Here is a 17,995-nt window from a genome sequence, read left to right as displayed (position 1 = left end):
CAACGAAGTAAACGGCGCTTAGCCCCAGTCAAGGGTCGGTCATCTTCCCGCCAGAATCGATGTCTGCAAAACAGCCTCAAAGCCTGCAGCCGTTAGAAGCGAACTTGAAACACATCTGAAGCCCCGCCCCCCGCAGCGCTCGCGAGGCTCCAACGTTCTCTCCCTCCTTTCTGAGCCAATCGGGCGCTCGAGCTTTGCCGCCCAATCCCTATTGGTCGGGGAGGCGATGACGTAGTTTGGGCGCGCGAGCGAATGAGAGAGAGCGAGTTGCGTCATCAGGAGGCGCCGGCGGCATTCTGAGTTGGAGAGTGTGAGGGAAAGGCTTGAGCTGGACGAAGGTGGGGAGATGTATCTCGGCTCCCCTCACACTCCGGGAAGCGCAGGCGGCGGCGGCTCAGGACGAAGGAGCCTCAGGGCCGGCGGCAGGAGGAGGAACCAAGCGACAGTCAGTTCCCCGGCCATCTTTTCTCCGGTGGCGAGGAGGAACGTCAGTTCTCTGTCCGCCCGGTGAGTGCGGGGCGCTGCAGGAGACGAAGGCTGCAGCCACACTGGAGAGATAACCCGGTTTGGCAGCGCTTTAACTCTTTGTCTGGGTCTCTGCTATGGAATTCTGTTTCTTTGTTGTTAAGTGCCTTCAAATTGACTCTGGCTTAACTGTGGCCCTATCCTTGACCTTTGTTGGCAACCTTGATTGAGAGGAGGTGTGATTGTGTGTCCTGTAAGACTGAGGGAAGGTCACTTGCACAGGGTTGCCAGCGGAGTTTCTGTGGCCGAGTGGGAACTGGAACCCCGATTCCCCAGAGTCTTTGCTGCCAGGAGGCAGAATTAGTGCAGTTTGCCACCACTTCAGCTTTCATGGCTTCGTCACGTGGGACCCTGGGATTTGTAGTTTGTTGTGGCCCCAGGGCGCTCTGACAGGCTAAATATCTCACTGAACTATATATGCTAGAATGCCATAGCATTGAGTGGTGTCAAATTGCATTCATTCTGCAGTGTGTGTGGTAGCCTTGGCCTCTGTAAATGCATGTAGCCCTTGTGTGGCCCTTTGGCGTTACTTACCATACAGTCCTAGCGTTGTTGTTCATGGGAGTGTAGTGGTGTGTGTGTATGTGTGTCTGCTGAAGTTGCCCATCAACTTATGCTGACCCCATGAATTCTGTTATGTTTTCTTAGGCAAGGAATGCTGGCAAACAGTTCTAAGTATCTTGTCAACGGACAAATCCCAAGATGGCAAAGTGGTCTTTTGTTAGTGCCTCTGTATTGTAGATATACATTTAATGTGCAGATTTTTTAAGGAAAGGAAAGGATCGCTATGGCGGTTGGCCTGTTCACTGTAATGGAGAAGGCAGAGGTGGATTTATCCTTTTTTCCTGCTGCTTTGGTCCTGAAGAAAAGCACTGTACTGAAGTTGGTAACTGCTGTGGCCTATATTAGCTTCATAGCAGTGGATTTTATCAAAGGCAGAGCTTGCAGCAGCCCTGATCATTTTCAGAAATGAGAATGTTTGTTCCATGATAAGAAAAATGCTTTTGTGGGGTTTCCCCCAATTAGTGAAGTAGCAACTGAAATATTTACTTTGTTATGTGTTCCACATATTCAAACAGTGACACATGGAATGAACATATAAGTTAATGAATCAATGCTTTTAACTACTTAGTTGAAATTGACAAATGCTGATAGTGCTGATGGCCACTGTTTTTGCTTAGATGTACTCCCACGAAAGTTGTACATCATCCATCAGGAAGTGAAACCATTAACTATGACGTGAAAAGGTTTGGCTCACCCTTACCAGTAAAGGTTATGGAGGCCTTGAGAATGGCTCACGGTAAGTGCTTCACATTTGCTATATGAATAATGTAAAATCGGAAAACAGCAAAATAGCTGTTAGGTTTGTAATGTTCTCAATAACATTGCCAATATCTTTAAATGTTGATGTAGACAACTATTTTAGAAAGCATGAATTTGAAGTTTGAGATACAAAGATACAGCTTTAATGTTATTGCACAATGAGATATAGTTACCGTGAGGCAAAGATAGTGTTACTCAATGGCTTATCAAGCCAACTAAATTATATTCAATTCACCTTGGGTGGATTTGTTGCCTTCCTTGAGAAAATAGTGTTAACTATGGAAGTACTGTATTCTTAGATCACTGTGCTTTCTTACATAGAGAAGGCTTCAGTATCTTGTAGTACCTTTTGTCAACTTCAGCTGATGCTAGATTTGCACCTTTCTGGGGGGGGGGGGAGTTGTTCTGCCACAATTATCTATGCTTCAATAACATCTATGTGAGTTAGTTACAATGTATTGTATATGGGGATACTTACAAAAAGCACCCAGAAGCTTCAGCAAGTGCAGCATACAGGAGATGGAAGGTTAACCACAGCTGACTGCTGCAACCTCATTATAGTAATGTTAAAATATCTTCAGTGGTTGAAAGTTGATTTCTGGGTTCAGTTAGGACTTTCAGAGTTCTGAATGCCTTGGGTATCTTAGAAACTAACTTTTCCCAGGTGAACCTACCTGCCATTTTTGCTCAGAGATCTTTTCTCTGCTCAGTTGTGTCAGTGCGGGGGGAGGGGGGGTGCGGACTCCACCAGGTGACATCCTAAGGGGGGGGTGACACTACTGCTCCTCAAACCCGCCTTTTGGCAAAAATGGGCTGTGGTGTTTGCCTGTGTCCCTTTAAATGCTGAAGAGATGGTGTGAGTGAAGTGAGGCTTAGTGGGAGGAGAAAGGAGATGCCCCAGATTTTAAATGTTATTTTTTTAAAAAAAATTGTTTTCAAAATTTTCTTTATAAACAACACATTTTACCAAATTATCACTTCAACCACATGAAACTGTGTGTGTGTGTATGCATTTGGGCTGTGTGTATGATATTGTAAATTAAATGTATAATTTTAAATTTAGTTGTTTATGTCACAGCTATTACCATTGCATTCAGTAATATACAGGAATTACAATTAAGGAGTAACATTAGTGCAAAAAGGATGTATAGTCTGCTATGGGAGGAGGTTAATGGGTGTGTGTGAGAGAGTTACCCACACTTGGTAATGCCAAACTTCACGACGCCCCTGCTTCCAACGGTTCAGTTGCTATTACTGTTTCAATTCTCCCACTGCAAAACGGCACTGCCCATGCACAATGGGGAATACGTGAAGAATCAGATAAGCCCCTTACAGAAATCTTTAGGGGGAAAAACTCTTTGGGGAGGGGCTCTTAAGACAGTCCAATGAGGACTGGGTATTCTCACTAGGGAAAGGCTAGATAGCACAGAATATGCCCCATTTGCTATCTTCTAAAATGCAAGAACAAGCCTCACATTCCTTATATGAGTTTTAATGATGATGGAGTTTTGGCTGTCTTTTATCCACTTTTTTGTTTTTATTTCAGTTTTTTTTAATTAGCTTATTTGATTACTTAGTTACAGCGTTTTTAACTTGCCAACTTTTTTTCCTGTTATATGTTGTTCCCTGTTTATTTTGTAAACAGTTTATCATAAATTTCTTTGGAACAATTTTGCAAAGGGTGGAATAAAAATAGCCTAAATAAATATATGGAGATCAGTTGAGATCTTTCTGACAAATTTGCTTTTTATTTGCCTTTATACACAAAAATAAAGGGACTGATTCTAACAAGTTATCATTAGGCTCCCACAAACAATATTTAGTAAACTAGTTACTTTCAAATGCAATGCATAGGAATTTAAAGACATACTTGGATATCTTATGTCATTATGTCTCATATATGATTTGTTTAGGAATGTATTCTTTCTTGCAGCTGAGGACCATTTGAGTGTGCAGATAGATGAAAGGGGATGGGCTTGGCTAGTGTACAAAGAAAGACTGATTATTTGGAAGACTGGCCAATCACCAAAGGTAAATTAAGAGAAGATATGGACATTATCAAAAGAAGAATGTAGAAAACAAATGGGTAACCTCAGAGCTATGGCACTGGTGATGTTAGCTGGCAGTGCATTTGTTTTGCATCATTTAAGGTGTCCTGTGAAAGATTTAGATCCGTGCTTCTCAAATTAACTGATTTGGCAGCTAAGGATGTTTTTTCTCAGTGTACCAGAGACCAGTATCATGTTTGTACCATTTTATTATCATATACACATAGTTTCCTGAGAACTCACTGCAGACTAGCATCCATATTTGATATTGAGTTTTACCATTAAAGTGAAAGCAAGCTTTCTGTCTTACCAGCTTGCTGTTATGTGCAAACTTTCTGAATCATCCTGTGTGTATTGTATTAAAAGAGTTAATTGATACTCTTGGGAAGATGTCTTTTTGATTTCAATGGGCCTTATCTTGTGAAAAAATGGTTATGAAAATTCCTCTTCAGTTGTGATATAAGCCACTTTCATATGTTTACCTAAAAGTGTGGTGAGCTAAGTGGGTTGGAGGGAGCTGGCCATATATGTTATGCCTACTCCCAAATGTCCCCTCATACCCAGCATAAATGTTGAACACAAAGATCTGCAGTGTGTGTTTAACTATTTGGCTGAATATGATTACAGAGTTCCTGCAACTGGATTCTGTGAATCCCAATCACAGGATCTCTGTAGCTGTATTTTGCAGAATATGGTTACAAAGCCATCTACATACCTTTGCACTTAACACATGAATGTGTGTTCTATGTTATGGCGATGTTGCTGGAGCGGGGCAAATACATATATGCCCACACTCTCTTCACCCATTTAGCCCTCCATGTATTCAGGCAGATGCCTGAAAAGCACTATAGACATGTATATTTCCTGTTATGCCAGTATTTATGTTGCATCCAGAATGCCTCTTCTAAATTGTGAGCTTACAGTATTGATTACTTTATCATTTTCAAGATAATATCAGGACATTGGGTAAAAATTAGGAACTAAATTTTGACAGCATAATCAGAAAGGAATAGAACATATTCAAAGATTTATTTAAGCTATTCTGATATTTTAGAATTTGATATTCTCTAAAATATGCTTTCTAGGAACTTCAGTAGCATAAATGCTTGTTTTTAAATTAAACTATTGCCAAAGCAAATGAAGAAACAAATTTGTGTGTTGCAGCTGTCTGTATGCAAGGAATTGCAGTTGCCACCCAGTGACTATCTGTGGAATGCTGATTTAGTAGCAATATCTTCTCTTGATATTTCTGGTGAAGCACCTTCCTTACAGGTGAGGAGCTTAACATTTTGTTTGGGTATGCAGTTTGTGAAAATAATTGAAATGTCTTTTATCTTGGAATCATTCAGAAATTAAACTATGGCACAATGAAGTAGTCAGTATGCCAATCATACAAACACAGTTGAAATGGTTTAAATTTGTCATTTAAGTACTAAGCGCATAGCTAACATATCTAATTTGCTGTCTTTGCAAGTCTCTATCCGTAATGGTTGCCACAAGTGAAGGATCAATAAGATATTGGCCCAGCCTGGTACATGAAAACTCCTACACTGAGACATACACAGATTTTGGAGGCTCTCTCTGCAGTTTTTTAACAGCAATAAAGGTAAAGGAGAAACCTTACTGTAAAAATAGATTTTATGGGATTTTAAGACTACAATTGAACTGCTCTGGTAAATCTCAATTTTATCCTGTCTTTTCTCTGATCATTGCCTAGCAGGCACTACAGTATATATTTCAACTAGAATAACTGGATTTTACCTTGAGGAGGGCTGTTGTATTTTGAACATATGAACTGACCTGATTCATTGGGGAAAAGCATAATAGCACTTGGAAAAATGAAAGGCAGTAAGGAAAGAGGAAACAGGCGAATTGGTTCAGTTGACAAAGCCATGACCCTGAGTTTATAAGACCTAAATATGTATGTTAATAATAAGATATCTTGGAATTCTCTTGTTCATAAAGATACCATATGTTGAAGCCAACATATAGCAAATAGCAACAACAATGCTAACAAAGCAAGTGTACATTTTCTTTTTAAATAAAAAGTTTTTACCTAATAAAAATAATACCATGTCAAGACCAAACTGAGCTTTTCTTATCTTTTAGGAAGGAAGTTTTATTTTATCATCTTCACGGAGCCAGTTTATCCGATTGACACCAGACAGCTCTGGCAAGATTCATCAGCATAGCCTACTACAAGGACAAGGCATGTTTTCAGGAATAGGTCGAAGAGTTTCTTCTCTGCTGGGCATCTTGTCTCCCAGTAATGATGAAGTGGTAAGTCTACATTCTTTACAGTGGAGCTGAAGAAAGTGCACACTGCAGGTGACCCTAATCTCCCCCACCCCTTTTTTGTTTGGCAGTCTTTCTTTATTACCCATTTTTTAAAAGGAAGAATTGACTCCAAATTGCAAAAAAACCAAACAAACAAAAACCTGTGCAAAACCATCTCAAAACATGGTTTAACTCACTACAAGCCCCACACTCCACTAAAAGATCAAACATGGGCCTAAAGGGAAACCAGAAGTGACATGTGGCCTGCTGGAAAATGCAGAAGCAAAAAATAATCCTTAACAGGAACCAGTTACAGCATCTATAGGAAACAGTTTCTCTGTTGAGAGCTGCATTCCCTTGGGGGTAATTTGTGGGTGTCAGAAGCAGCAGAATGGCAGAAGACAGAGGCACCTTTTTTCTCTTTCTGTCAACTTTTCTTTTTTCTAACTTAGGGGGTTGTCTTTTCCCTTAAATCACTTTACATTATTTGAACAAGAACTGGCATCTGTTTTCTACGGAGTAAAATTTTTATAGTGTTGCTATTGTCTAAAATCTGAGTTTTTTCATAGGTACTATGCAACAGGTGCCTGTGATATTAGCAGTAAGCAGCACACTTAATCTGTGCTCGTATATGACTGAGTTACTCAACAAACACATTTCTTTACCTTTACAGTGTTGTAATTCTAACCACATTGTCCATTTTGTGAAAAACAGAGGCCTTGCATGAAAGATTCTATCCATAATTTATCTTTAATTCAGCTTTCTAGTGTTCTTTGGGACAACAGTGATTCAAGATTTTATGCACTAACCAGTTCTAATCTTCACAAGTGGGAAATTGATGAAACTACAGAACGCCAGGTTCTCAGCTGGGATGTGAATAGGATACTTAGAGAAAGTATCATGGAATCAATATGGGTAAGCAGCAATAAATGCAGAATATATAACTAGGTGTTTGCTTTATTTCTGGTACTTTAATGCTTCTTATTTCCACAGGGATCTGATAGCAACTATGGAGACATTAAAGGAGATATCAACATACAGTATTTGGATATGCAGCAAAATCGGTAAGTTCTTGTTTAGAAAGCTAGGCACACTGAGCTATGCAGGGGTAGGCATTCTGACATGATCCGAGTGTCTTGTACTAGTAATTTCCAGAACCTCAGAGCACTGTTCATATTTACATAGACTTATTGCGCTAGGGGGTATGTGTGTATGTCAGTATGTATTATTTTCTGCTGTGGACAACATGGTGCCAGCTTTAGGCAAGAGACTGTGTTTGTGTGTATGTGTGATGCATGTGAATTAGTCTCCATTGCCTGAGTGCAACTAGCTGTTCACAGCTCTTGGAATGCTGTGAGAGTGTGTTGAAAGGGGAAAAGAATACAAAAGGAGAGTCTTGACTGTTAAACAGAAATAGAGATGGAGACAGAGGTAAGGACCAGGAGCAGATAAGAATGGGTAAGGGCTGTGATATTCTAGCGTTTTGTTTTTTAAAAATTTATTGGGTATTACAGGAGCAGACATTCCTCCTAAACATTAGAAATATTTTTTTTTACACTGGAATAGATTTCCTAACAAGCTGCTAGACTCTTCCCTCTCCAACCTCCATTAAGCAGATTGAATGGGCATCTTTCAGAGGTGCTTTAATTGTGTATTTCTGCATGGTAGAGACTTGGAACAGGTGGCTCTTGTGGTCCCCTCCAATTCTTAAGCTTCTATAATCAGAGGAATTATAGTATAGTATGTTTGCGTAAGTGATATATTGTGTATGTAATAAGGTAAGTGGTCCTTTTGGGAGGAGATGAGAGCATGGAATATTGGGAGTGATGAGCCATCAGCTAAATATTTGAAGGGGTGTTAAAAAGGTTAAGGGGTATGACAGTTGGGGGTGCAGATAGAGTTTCATTAGATATAGGATAGTTAGGTTCAGCTAGAATTATGAAAAGACAGGAAACAAAGAATCACTGAGATATGTTAAGCGTTAGTTAGCATTTAGATGTATTAAATAAGCAATCTTTAAGTGCATATTGAACTTCTGTTTAACAAATTAATTTTGTATTATGCACATCACTGGGAACACTGCAATTATGTACTTAGTCAGACACACAATGTCTGTAGTGGCACCAGTGGTTCAAGGGTGGTGGTGTCCTATGCGAGGAAGAAAGTCTCACTTAGAAACCATGAAGACATTTAGAAGGTCCCTGTATTTGGTGTCGTAGCAGTGGGGGGGGGGGAGCTCCCACATTTGGTGAATTAGTCAGAAATATAGGATTAGTCAGTCAAGAATTAGTCAGAAATATAGGACTGGTTAGTGATAAGATCAAGATAAGAGATGGATTAAAACCTTTAGTCTGATGGGAGCTGAGAGTATAGTGAAGTAGAGTCCAGGAAACATTGTTACACTAATTCTGAGTTGTGACACTAAAATTCTTAAGAAGTTACCGTAGATACAGATAGTTTAAACAGCTACCATGCTGGTCAGTAAACTTTGGTAGTTTTGTATCTCTGTCTAGAAGCCTTTTATTTAAATTGGTTAAGTAAGAATTGATCACATGCTACCAAAATGAACCGAACACAAACAACTTCAGCTTATCCTGTGTTAAGTTCCATTTGGGCCTGAATGCTAAACTGAATGAGTGGTTATAAGGGAAGGTGAGTAACAGGAATCCAACATTTGGTGCCAGAGTGAGAAACCTGTCCACCCCACTTGTCGCAACACAAAGATACTTTTTGTAAGAAGAGTGGGCAGGATGCTGTTGAATAGCTGAAAACCCCTGTTTTGCTACTTGGACTCTAAATATTCTTTTGTAACGTAAATTACTTTTTAACACTTACATCCTTCAATTAATAGCGATGGATTGGTGATTTTGGCTGCAACTTGGCATCTTGGTGACAGTCCGTGCCTCATCTATTATACTTTGGTAACCCTGGAAGATAATGATTACCCCGCATTTGATAATATTGTTGTGGAGGTCACCCAGTATAACCCACTTTTTCAGGTAATTGACATATTTAAAAGTTTCCCCCCCTTAGTTCTCTTAGTTCAACTTAAGAATATTGTTTGGAAATACATGACTCTGATAACACATTGGTCATTAGAAAGTCAACAGGGTTTATTTGAAATATTTAAATTCAAAAATATGCATAGAAACGAACTTTGTAGAAATTTCCCCCTCCTTTTGTGGCAAATAGTAGCTTGATAAACTGTCCTCATAGGGCGAAGCAGATGGCCAGGAAGGAACAGCCTCCAGCCGGGGCTGCAGCAGCTGTATGGCTTGCTCTGAAAGCGGGCTGCTGCCTGCAGTCCCGAGCCACATACCACAGGAACTGGATTAAAACAGCTCCTTTTTGATCCCATCCTTTTGGCTCAAGGGCTATGTCGGAGCGGCTTCTGGCCACTTGCATTGTATAAATGCCACTCCTCCAAAGCGTCCAGAAACCGCTTCATTTTAGCCCATGTGTTTTGGGCAATACATTTTCTTTTCCTCTCTTGTTGTCTGCCTTAGTACTTGCTTGATTCTTAGTGTGTCAAATAATAAGTCCATTTTTCGAGTCCCAAAGCCCCTCCAATGTTATTTATTTATTTATTTATTTATTTATTTATTTATTTATTTATTGCTATATTCCCCACATCAAATCCCAGAAGAAGCCTTTATTTAACCAAGAAATAATGTGCAGTTTACAGTATTCCTAAGTAAATAAAATCTTCCCTTAGACCCAAAACAGTACAGGGAAGCCTTAAAAACCTAGCAAAATTGTATTTTGATAAGAAAATCCAATTTTTTTAAAAAAAATTGGTAATCTTGAATGTAAACTATTGAAAAAAGTTTTTAAAAATCAGGTACTGGTACACTGTGTATGGGGGGGCTTACTGACAAATATCAGATGTTATAATTGTCTGTGTTTTTCATTGTAACCTTTAATGGAACATTTTTCAGCCTGAACAACGGATGTGTCGTTTAGTAGTCCCGGATTTCTCCAGCCAAGCTGCTTGTCTTTACACAGAAGATGAGGTATTTGCTTGTTCAACTGGAACAGGAAGAACTTCTCTCCCCCAGGAGAAAATTATTTTTAGTTCTCAAGGTAAGAACCTTAGTAAACTGAAGTGCTTATCTTAAAGATGTTCAGTAAACCAGTGAACGTGTTTTCAGACCTCCCCAGAAATGAAATTCACTAAATTTTAAAATATATTTTCTTGAAAAAATTCCATTCACTCAATAACTTGGCAATGAAGGAAATGATAATGAAATATAAGAATAATCCTAATCATGTTTCAGGGACACAATTGTGTGTAGAGACCTTTTTATTTATACACTTCAGCTGGCATCAGTTTCACTTGATGCATCTGAAAATCTGTTCACAGTACGGGTGATAATATTAAATTATTTCATCCTCACAAATCAGGATGAATAATTTCCACATTTTCCCCCAGATGCAAAGAAAGCAAAATTTTTTAACAGTTCTTGTGCCGTAGTCAGTTATCCCAGAATGTTTCAGGAGTTTATTCTCTGTCGGAGTGTATGTGGGTTTTTTTTAATGGGAATTGTTGGGTTTAGTGCAAAAAGTGCTGTGTCCAGATAGCTGTATATGTTTTTTATGCAGGTTTGCTATTTTCTATGCAAAAACCATCAATTTTCAACAACAAAAAGTATTCTGTATAAGGAACAGTAATCTTGTATGATAAAACCATGTGGTTACTTTTTTGTACAAGTTTGTGTGTGTGTGTGTGTGTGTGTGTGTAAAAGATATTACAGGGGTTTATCCATACCACGGGGGGGGGGGGGGTTGCATAAGAAAACAGCAGACTTGCACAAAATTCACATTTGTCTGAGAATACTGTTTTTTGCACAAAATATTATTTTCATCCCTGCTGTACAGTCTTTTAGAAATGTTGCTTATTGTCTTTTTCTGCATACCTCGAATGATGATGATGTTGGGTTTTCATTTATCTTTTTTCAGGTGATAGAATTTTAGGAGCAGGTTCTTGTGCTGGACTTCCCATATTTTTTGCTAGGAAAAGTGGACTTGTAGCTGTACATTCCAGGGAAACAATTTCTGTGCTTCCTGAAGATATTGAGGATTCTTTAGCCTCCTCTGTAGCTGAGCCAATTGATGAGGTAATAATGATTAACTGAAACAGTTATATATCTGAAGAATTTAACAGGTTATAGCTGAGTAATCTGTTGCAACAAAAATGAGTCTAGTGGTATCTTTAAAATGAGCAAGTTTTATTTGGCATACACTTTCTTGGACACCTCATCAAATACACTGGAGCATTATTCTAATTGCTTTAACCTTGGTTAAGGATGTAAGATTTATGCAGTGCACTTTTCCTCCTTCACAGTTAGCATCTTTCGTCACAACAAGTTGGTTTTTGTGGAAGGGGTATTCCTCCCTTAACTTATCTCCTTTTTATGTTTTAGAGTATTGCATCTGACCTCCCTTCTAGAATGGATATTGTAGCACAAGAGGATAAGACGAAAATATTAAAATCTGCTTTCTTACAGTATTGCAGGTACAAAATAAATGTTATGTTGAATGACTTTCATTCTAGGAAACCCAGCATGCTTGTACGGCATCAACATTTTAGCCTCACATTTAGTGAGTTTTCTCTTTATTGCATAATATGTTAGAGAAATAGGCATGGGTTTTGTTGTAGCCTGTTGTATGTATGCATGTACCTCTGGATTTACACTAGTCCCATATATTTCATAAGGTTTCTTAGGAAAGGAATACTCAGAGGTGCTTTGCCATTGCCCTCCTGAAATATAGTCTATAGCACCTGGTATTAGTTGGCAATTCTCCCATACAAGTACTAACCAGACCTGACCCTGCTTAACTTCCAAGATCAGATGGGATCTTACTGGAGTATATAGATTACTTGCTGCTTCTAACATATGCATGATGCCTTTTAAATATGTTTTTGCATCCTTCCACTTTATGTTCTGAAAACTACATATAGCCCTCATCAGGTTCTCGTCGAATGGTTCATGGCAAAGAATAAATGTTTAGCAAGGGTGGGTCTTATCTGCAGGATGTGTTTTGGGTTCTTTAGTAGTGGGACTTCTAGCATAGAGAATTTAATACTATAATAATTGTGATGACTTGTTTACATGGCAGTGTTGAAAATGTCTGATTATCAGAGAGATACTGAAGGTTTCACTGTTGAATGTTAAAATGTCATTTGTAAGGTCATGATCTGATATTTAAGAAGTCATTTGCAGTGCAGTGGAAGGGAAAAGGGGTGAAAGTAGGCTGATGGACTGTTGAACATGCAGGATCTCAATTATGTTCCCTTTGAAGAGTTGATTTAATTATGTATTGTCTTTTATTCGAGGAATGATGTGAAGAATGCACAAGCCATAGTTGCTGAGCTGTTTCTCCAACATGCAGATTTGGGTCCTGGTACTGATCTGGATAGTGCTGTGACTCAACTTAGTGAAGAACTGGTGGATGATTATCCTACATCTGACCCACGATGGGCTGAATCAGTACCTGAAGGTAAGGACTGTTGCATGTAAAATGGCTATGCTGTGATCTCTGGTTTGTGGATGTGAGCTATTACACGGTGAGGGAGTCTCATGAAAGGAATAATTGTTATAGCTGTCCTGTCATCTCTATACCTTAAGGTTGACGGATGTTTAGAAACATGAGTTCTGCCTTCATTTTCTTTACTTAACTGCTAGTGAAAGTGAAGCTTGGTTGATCATGAAATCAAATAGAGTTGACATAGTACTCAATATTTAGTTTAAAACTACAGTTTGCATCGTGTTAGGCAGTTACAAAGTTGTACGCTCAGGTTACAACCTCATAACTGTTTGCTGTTCACGTTTATGGTTTTGGCACCATTGCTATGACTGCAGATGCCCCCAAACCCACCTAAAAATCTAGATAGTGGTAACTAAGGAATGAAGTTCTGCGGCACTTGTAAGCAGGATAAGGAAAGACGATGTAACCATTCCCCCTCCTGCCAGCAAGTGCAGTGTGACAATCAGAAGCAGGGACCCCTCTGGAGTCCTATTGAAACTACTCATCACACTGTCACTTGCTGGCTGGAGTGGGCTGGGCTGATCCTTCAGTGCCCTGCTAGCCAGTTCTGCAGAACTCCATCCCTCAGTATTGATGCCTGAATTTTAAGGTGGAATTGGGAGGTTGGCTCAGTAGACAAGAGTGTGCCACAATATCATATTTAGATATTTTATGCATGAACTAAACCCATATTTTTTAAAAAGGTATATTTGAATATATAACAATGATCTCTTTAAAAATATGTCCAATTGAAGTAATTTATATATTCTGTCATACTTCTGTACAGAAGCAGCAAGTTTCACCAGCTCATCCATCATTGTTCTTCGTCAGTTGGACAATAAGTCGCAAGCACATTCACTCTTCATTGACTTTCTTCGCCAGGTAGGCTTCCAAAGTTCTCAAGCAGAAACATTGATACAATGCAGTGTAACGCCATTTTAATTTACCATTATCTCTCTCCAAGGTGGGTCTGTTTGGACGTTTGAATATTGTTCAAGTAAGAAGCATACCTATGGCAACTCGGTTATTACTCAGTGAACATGCAGAAAAGTTAGCTGCAGCCATTGCTCTCAAAAACCATCATTATCGATTGCCAGAGGTAGTAAATGCAGCAGTACAGCTTGTGTTGGAAAAAAGAGAAAGTGACATTCCATCAAGTCTAACTCCTGCAGATGTTTTCTTCAGAGAGGTAAAATGAATTTTGTACGTGTATAAGACTCAGCTCCAGGATACAAACATTTGTCATTTCTTCTTTTTTTCTGTTACATCCATACCAAGTGATAGAATTCAAAGATATAGCTGTTAGTCTGTAGAATCAGTATGTAGAGAGATCTTGTAGCAACTTTGAGTCTAACTGAAATAAAGAGGTTGGCAGCATGAGCTTTCATAGACTTCCTCTACTTCCTCAGATGCATATAGAGTGCATTAGAGCATGAAGCAAAAAGTTCCACAGGAGGTAAATTACGGAATATTTTTTTCTAAGTATCTACCTAAAATTTCACATGTTTATGGCTTTATTTTAATAATGAAAGTTAAAAGACTAAAACAATCTCTATTGAATAGTCAGTCTGTTCAGTGAAATGCATTTGATAATATTTGATTAATCTAAACTGAATTATTGTTGTATTCTTTGTGGAGAATTTTAATTGTCAGTTTTGTTTTTGACCTTTTTAATTTTTCAGGTGTCACAAATAGATGCTATTTTTGAATGCTTGCTGGAAAAGGAAAAACAGATCTTGGAGGATACATCTGTTCAGTCTGATGAATGGGCTGAAATAGTTATCAATGTAAACAACATCATGAAGGTATTAAATTTTTAAAATTAATGTGAATGAAAAGGCCAATATAGTGGGTTTTATCCACTGTAATGAGAGGTAACTTTACTTATAAAAAGAGAACTTGCCTACTCTGGTGAGTCCTCCAGTCATCTGCAGAAAACTTAAGGGAATGCTTGTGGCTGCAGGGGAGAGAGGGATCCATTTTTGTCAATAAATGTCAGTTTCATTATCTAACAAACCATTGAATTTTGCCCAGTAACCTAAAATACTATGGATGTATTGCACCCTGTTAAGTGCTTTCAAATTGAAAATTGATTTCAGTGGGAAAGTTAAGTACTTGCTTATATCTCCATCCCACCCCCAAAATCAGTAAAATATTAAATTGTTCAATTTTGGAAAATTTCCTCTTGTATTGCTAGAAAAAAAGATTTCACAACTTAAAAAAGCATACAGGCACAAAAAAGACATCTTTGAGGCAATTCCATGGCCTTTTATTTCATTCACTTACAGACTCATCTCCCCCTTTTCCACTTTCTTTACACCTATATTGGTAAAATCCATTTTAAAACCAAATTCCATAAAAACCATTATGCGGTTGTCTTGGTCTAAGTATTCTTTTTCCTTTGTACATATTGGTTTTTAAAATGTTTTTTTAATTTTTCTTTGCCAGTTGTTATTGTCCTTAATGGATATGTTTAATCTACTGCTTCTGTGTTTTGATAGTAACTACTATTTCATATAGTATACTTATTTCATATAAAATTATTTTTTTAAAAAATAATAGTCAATAATTTCCTAGGATTTAGGATTTAATAAGAAATTGGAAATCAGTACATGTTTTAACACAGATGGCAAAAAAGAGAATTTTATCATAACAACTTACAGTAGTGGTAACAAACAAACTGATGAACCTATTTTCATTACATTTAGCAGAAGGCACAAAGGAGCAGGATGTAAATCATCACTTAACCCATATGCTAAAAGGATAGCAACATTACTTGCTAGGAGAGAGCTGTGAAGAGATAAGACCAACTTGTGAAAAAATACCAGCCATGTTTTTGATATAAAATTCCCAGTAGCACACACACAATCTTTTGAGTTGTTTCTCTACAGTGTTATTCTCTAGACAGCCAATGGAGCAATCCTTGCACACTTGAGTTATTCCCTTGTGCCAGCTATTGAAGCAGAAGTTCAGATATCTTTTTCGGTTGCAGTTCTTGACTCCTCTCCCTTCTGCATCAGTTTTATTTTTCCTGTCTTGCCAGATAATTGAGCGTCTTTATTTTTCTTCCCCTTTTTACATAATAGTTATCTATTATTCTAGTTTCTCTAATCTCTAGCTCAGTCTGTCTCATCTCTTGAGATTTGCCATGTGAAAAAAGTGTCATCATCTTGGTTTTCAGTTGTCCTCTTTGGCCTACGATCTTAGCAGCATTTGTCATCTGAGTGCACTCTTAAGAGTGGGGTTTTTTTAAATGGTAATGCATTGTAATAGATAGGCTCCTCCACAAACAAATCTCCTTTTTGTCAGATACTGCATTTTCTTTGTCTATGTTCTGTAGGATATGCTACAAGCTGCTATCCATGATCGCCAGTCTAAAGCCTCTTTATATAAAATAAGAGAGCCTACTGAAATGGAACCAGAGTATATTCCATGGACAGGTGAGAATAGCAAAAGTCTTATTACATAAGTTGTTTTACTGCTAGTTTATAAACAATATATTTATATTATTTGTATCTTATTTACAGAACTATACTGAAGTAGCCTTTGAATTTGTTCCCCCTGCTGTAAGCCTCAAACCAGAGTATTGTGTTTCATAAATATCTGAGAGGCTTTTATTTGAATTAGGTTTTCATCTTTTGTTTCATTTTAGTTTTACATTCTTGTCTTGAATGTATTGGCTAGCACACTTGCATCTTGGCAGGTTAATGACAGGAGAGCATAGGCTTTTGGGCTTAAGGATTCTATTTTATTTAAAAGACCAAAAAAAAACCCCTCCTAAAACCCCAAAAGAAGCCCACAGGAAACTGTGAATTCTGAGCCCAGGAATTTGTTTTATCAAAGTGAACTCATGTTTCTTAATATAGGGAAGAACAGATGAAGGCCAGATCTGAGTTACAGTGCTTTCTTTACTAATTAAAACATTTGTTTTTGTGAAACAGTTCCATAAGTATTATAGCATTCCTGAAATAGCTTGGAGTCATTATTTATGAAAATAAAATGAAACCTAAATATGTATTGTAGAGGTGGCATTGCAACTAAGTTTCTCTTATAGTCCTCTGAGTAATGTGGATGACTCATTACAGCTCCCTAGTGCATGTGCACATGTGTTATCATACATGATGATCTATATGCAGGCTACATACATACTGGAAATGTTTTCAGTTTACAATTGTCTAAAAATGTGAAGTGATTCTTCAAGATTACTAAGACCTATAGTACTGACAGTATTAAAAAGAAAGTATTTCGTAAAGATGATGTCTGGTAAAAATAGGTATTCTTTTAAGCACAACTCCTGCTATTTTTGTCCCAATTCTGGTTTCCTCCAAACTTTCCAGATTTGGAGAAATGTAGAGGCACGAGTGGCTGGATTTTGTAATGCCCGCCTTTTCCTTTTTTTGTTGGACGCACTGGGAATCCTGTTTTGTAATGGAAATAGTGGAGATATTTACATTTAATGTTCTTTTTGCTTTATTATTATGTATGTCAAATGGCTTTAATTATTTCTTTTTTTGGTCCTCTGAAGCATCTGTTGGTGTGCGAACAGCAATAGTGCAACAGCATGAAATCATTCTGAAGAAGGTCTATCCTCAGGTTAACAGTAAACTTCGTAGCACACTGACAGAACAGCTGGTGGCACTATTAGATTGCTTTCTGGATGGTTATGTTTCTCAACTTAAGTCTGTGGACCGACCTGAGTATCAGGAACGGTATAACAGTCTGGAAATGGAATACACACAAAAGAGATCAGAACTTCTATTACCACTACGTAAGTGCTGCTTTTATTACATGAGGGTCTGTGTAAGTCTTTGGTAATGGATAACTGTGCTAATAGTCAACTGGAACATGTCACCTATATGAAAGGAAATGAGGGAGGCAAAGGAATAAAAAGATACTTGTATTTTTTATTCCTCTTTTCCCAGTATTTACTGTTTGTTCGTTGTGGTCTCTGTGGCTCACATATTAGGGCTTTGCACCTGCACAAAGACGCCATTTGGAAGTTCAAAAGTTGAGCAGATTGGTGGGTAGCCCCGCCAACTCCCATGTACTGAGCATGCCCAACCTGTCAATCTAGCTCCACCTTCAGTTCTCTTTCGTCCACTGCCAGAGTAACTTCATCTTGGTCGTAATTGTGTACAGTTAAAAATGTCGAACAAAGTGTTTCACAACACAGAGTTCTAGACAAGCACCACGTTCTTTGTTATTATTGATATGGTGAGGGATTCTTTTATGAAGAATTATTATTTAATAAATCTCTCATTTATCATTGTCAGTGCCTAATTTCTCAGTTAGGA

The 17,995-nt window shown here is 38.1% G+C and overlaps 1 protein-coding gene across 2 annotated transcripts in view; it reads left to right on the top strand.

The window, feature by feature from the left end:
- Positions 1 to 250: 250 nt before the first annotated feature.
- Positions 251 to 17,995, top strand: part of LOC149310878 (nuclear pore complex protein Nup133-like) — a 35,590-nt gene continuing 17,845 nt past the window's right edge. For both annotated transcript variants that reach the window (XM_089529937.1, XM_089529938.1), the window contains exons 1-18: positions 251 to 507; positions 1,707 to 1,825; positions 3,782 to 3,879; positions 5,061 to 5,168; positions 5,371 to 5,502; positions 6,006 to 6,176; positions 6,933 to 7,088; positions 7,167 to 7,237; positions 9,025 to 9,172; positions 10,112 to 10,256; positions 11,133 to 11,290; positions 11,597 to 11,688; positions 12,511 to 12,674; positions 13,489 to 13,583; positions 13,666 to 13,890; positions 14,384 to 14,506; positions 16,042 to 16,141; positions 17,227 to 17,469. In XM_089529937.1, the coding sequence (XP_089386063.1) occupies positions 347 to 507; positions 1,707 to 1,825; positions 3,782 to 3,879; positions 5,061 to 5,168; positions 5,371 to 5,502; positions 6,006 to 6,176; positions 6,933 to 7,088; positions 7,167 to 7,237; positions 9,025 to 9,172; positions 10,112 to 10,256; positions 11,133 to 11,290; positions 11,597 to 11,688; positions 12,511 to 12,674; positions 13,489 to 13,583; positions 13,666 to 13,890; positions 14,384 to 14,506; positions 16,042 to 16,141; positions 17,227 to 17,469 (2,509 nt within the window). In that variant the 5' untranslated portion in view covers positions 251 to 346. The remainder of the gene's footprint in view (positions 508 to 1,706; positions 1,826 to 3,781; positions 3,880 to 5,060; positions 5,169 to 5,370; positions 5,503 to 6,005; positions 6,177 to 6,932; positions 7,089 to 7,166; positions 7,238 to 9,024; positions 9,173 to 10,111; positions 10,257 to 11,132; positions 11,291 to 11,596; positions 11,689 to 12,510; positions 12,675 to 13,488; positions 13,584 to 13,665; positions 13,891 to 14,383; positions 14,507 to 16,041; positions 16,142 to 17,226; positions 17,470 to 17,995) is intronic.

The sequence above is a fragment of the Sceloporus occidentalis genome, unplaced genomic scaffold (assembly GCF_023333645.1).
Source record: "Sceloporus occidentalis isolate IW3139 unplaced genomic scaffold, rSceOcc1.0.p SCAF_6, whole genome shotgun sequence".
In the NCBI taxonomy this organism is placed as follows: Eukaryota; Metazoa; Chordata; class Lepidosauria; order Squamata; family Phrynosomatidae; genus Sceloporus; species Sceloporus occidentalis.
Note: the sequence above shows the minus strand (reverse complement) of the source record. Positions and strands in the feature narration are given on the sequence as shown.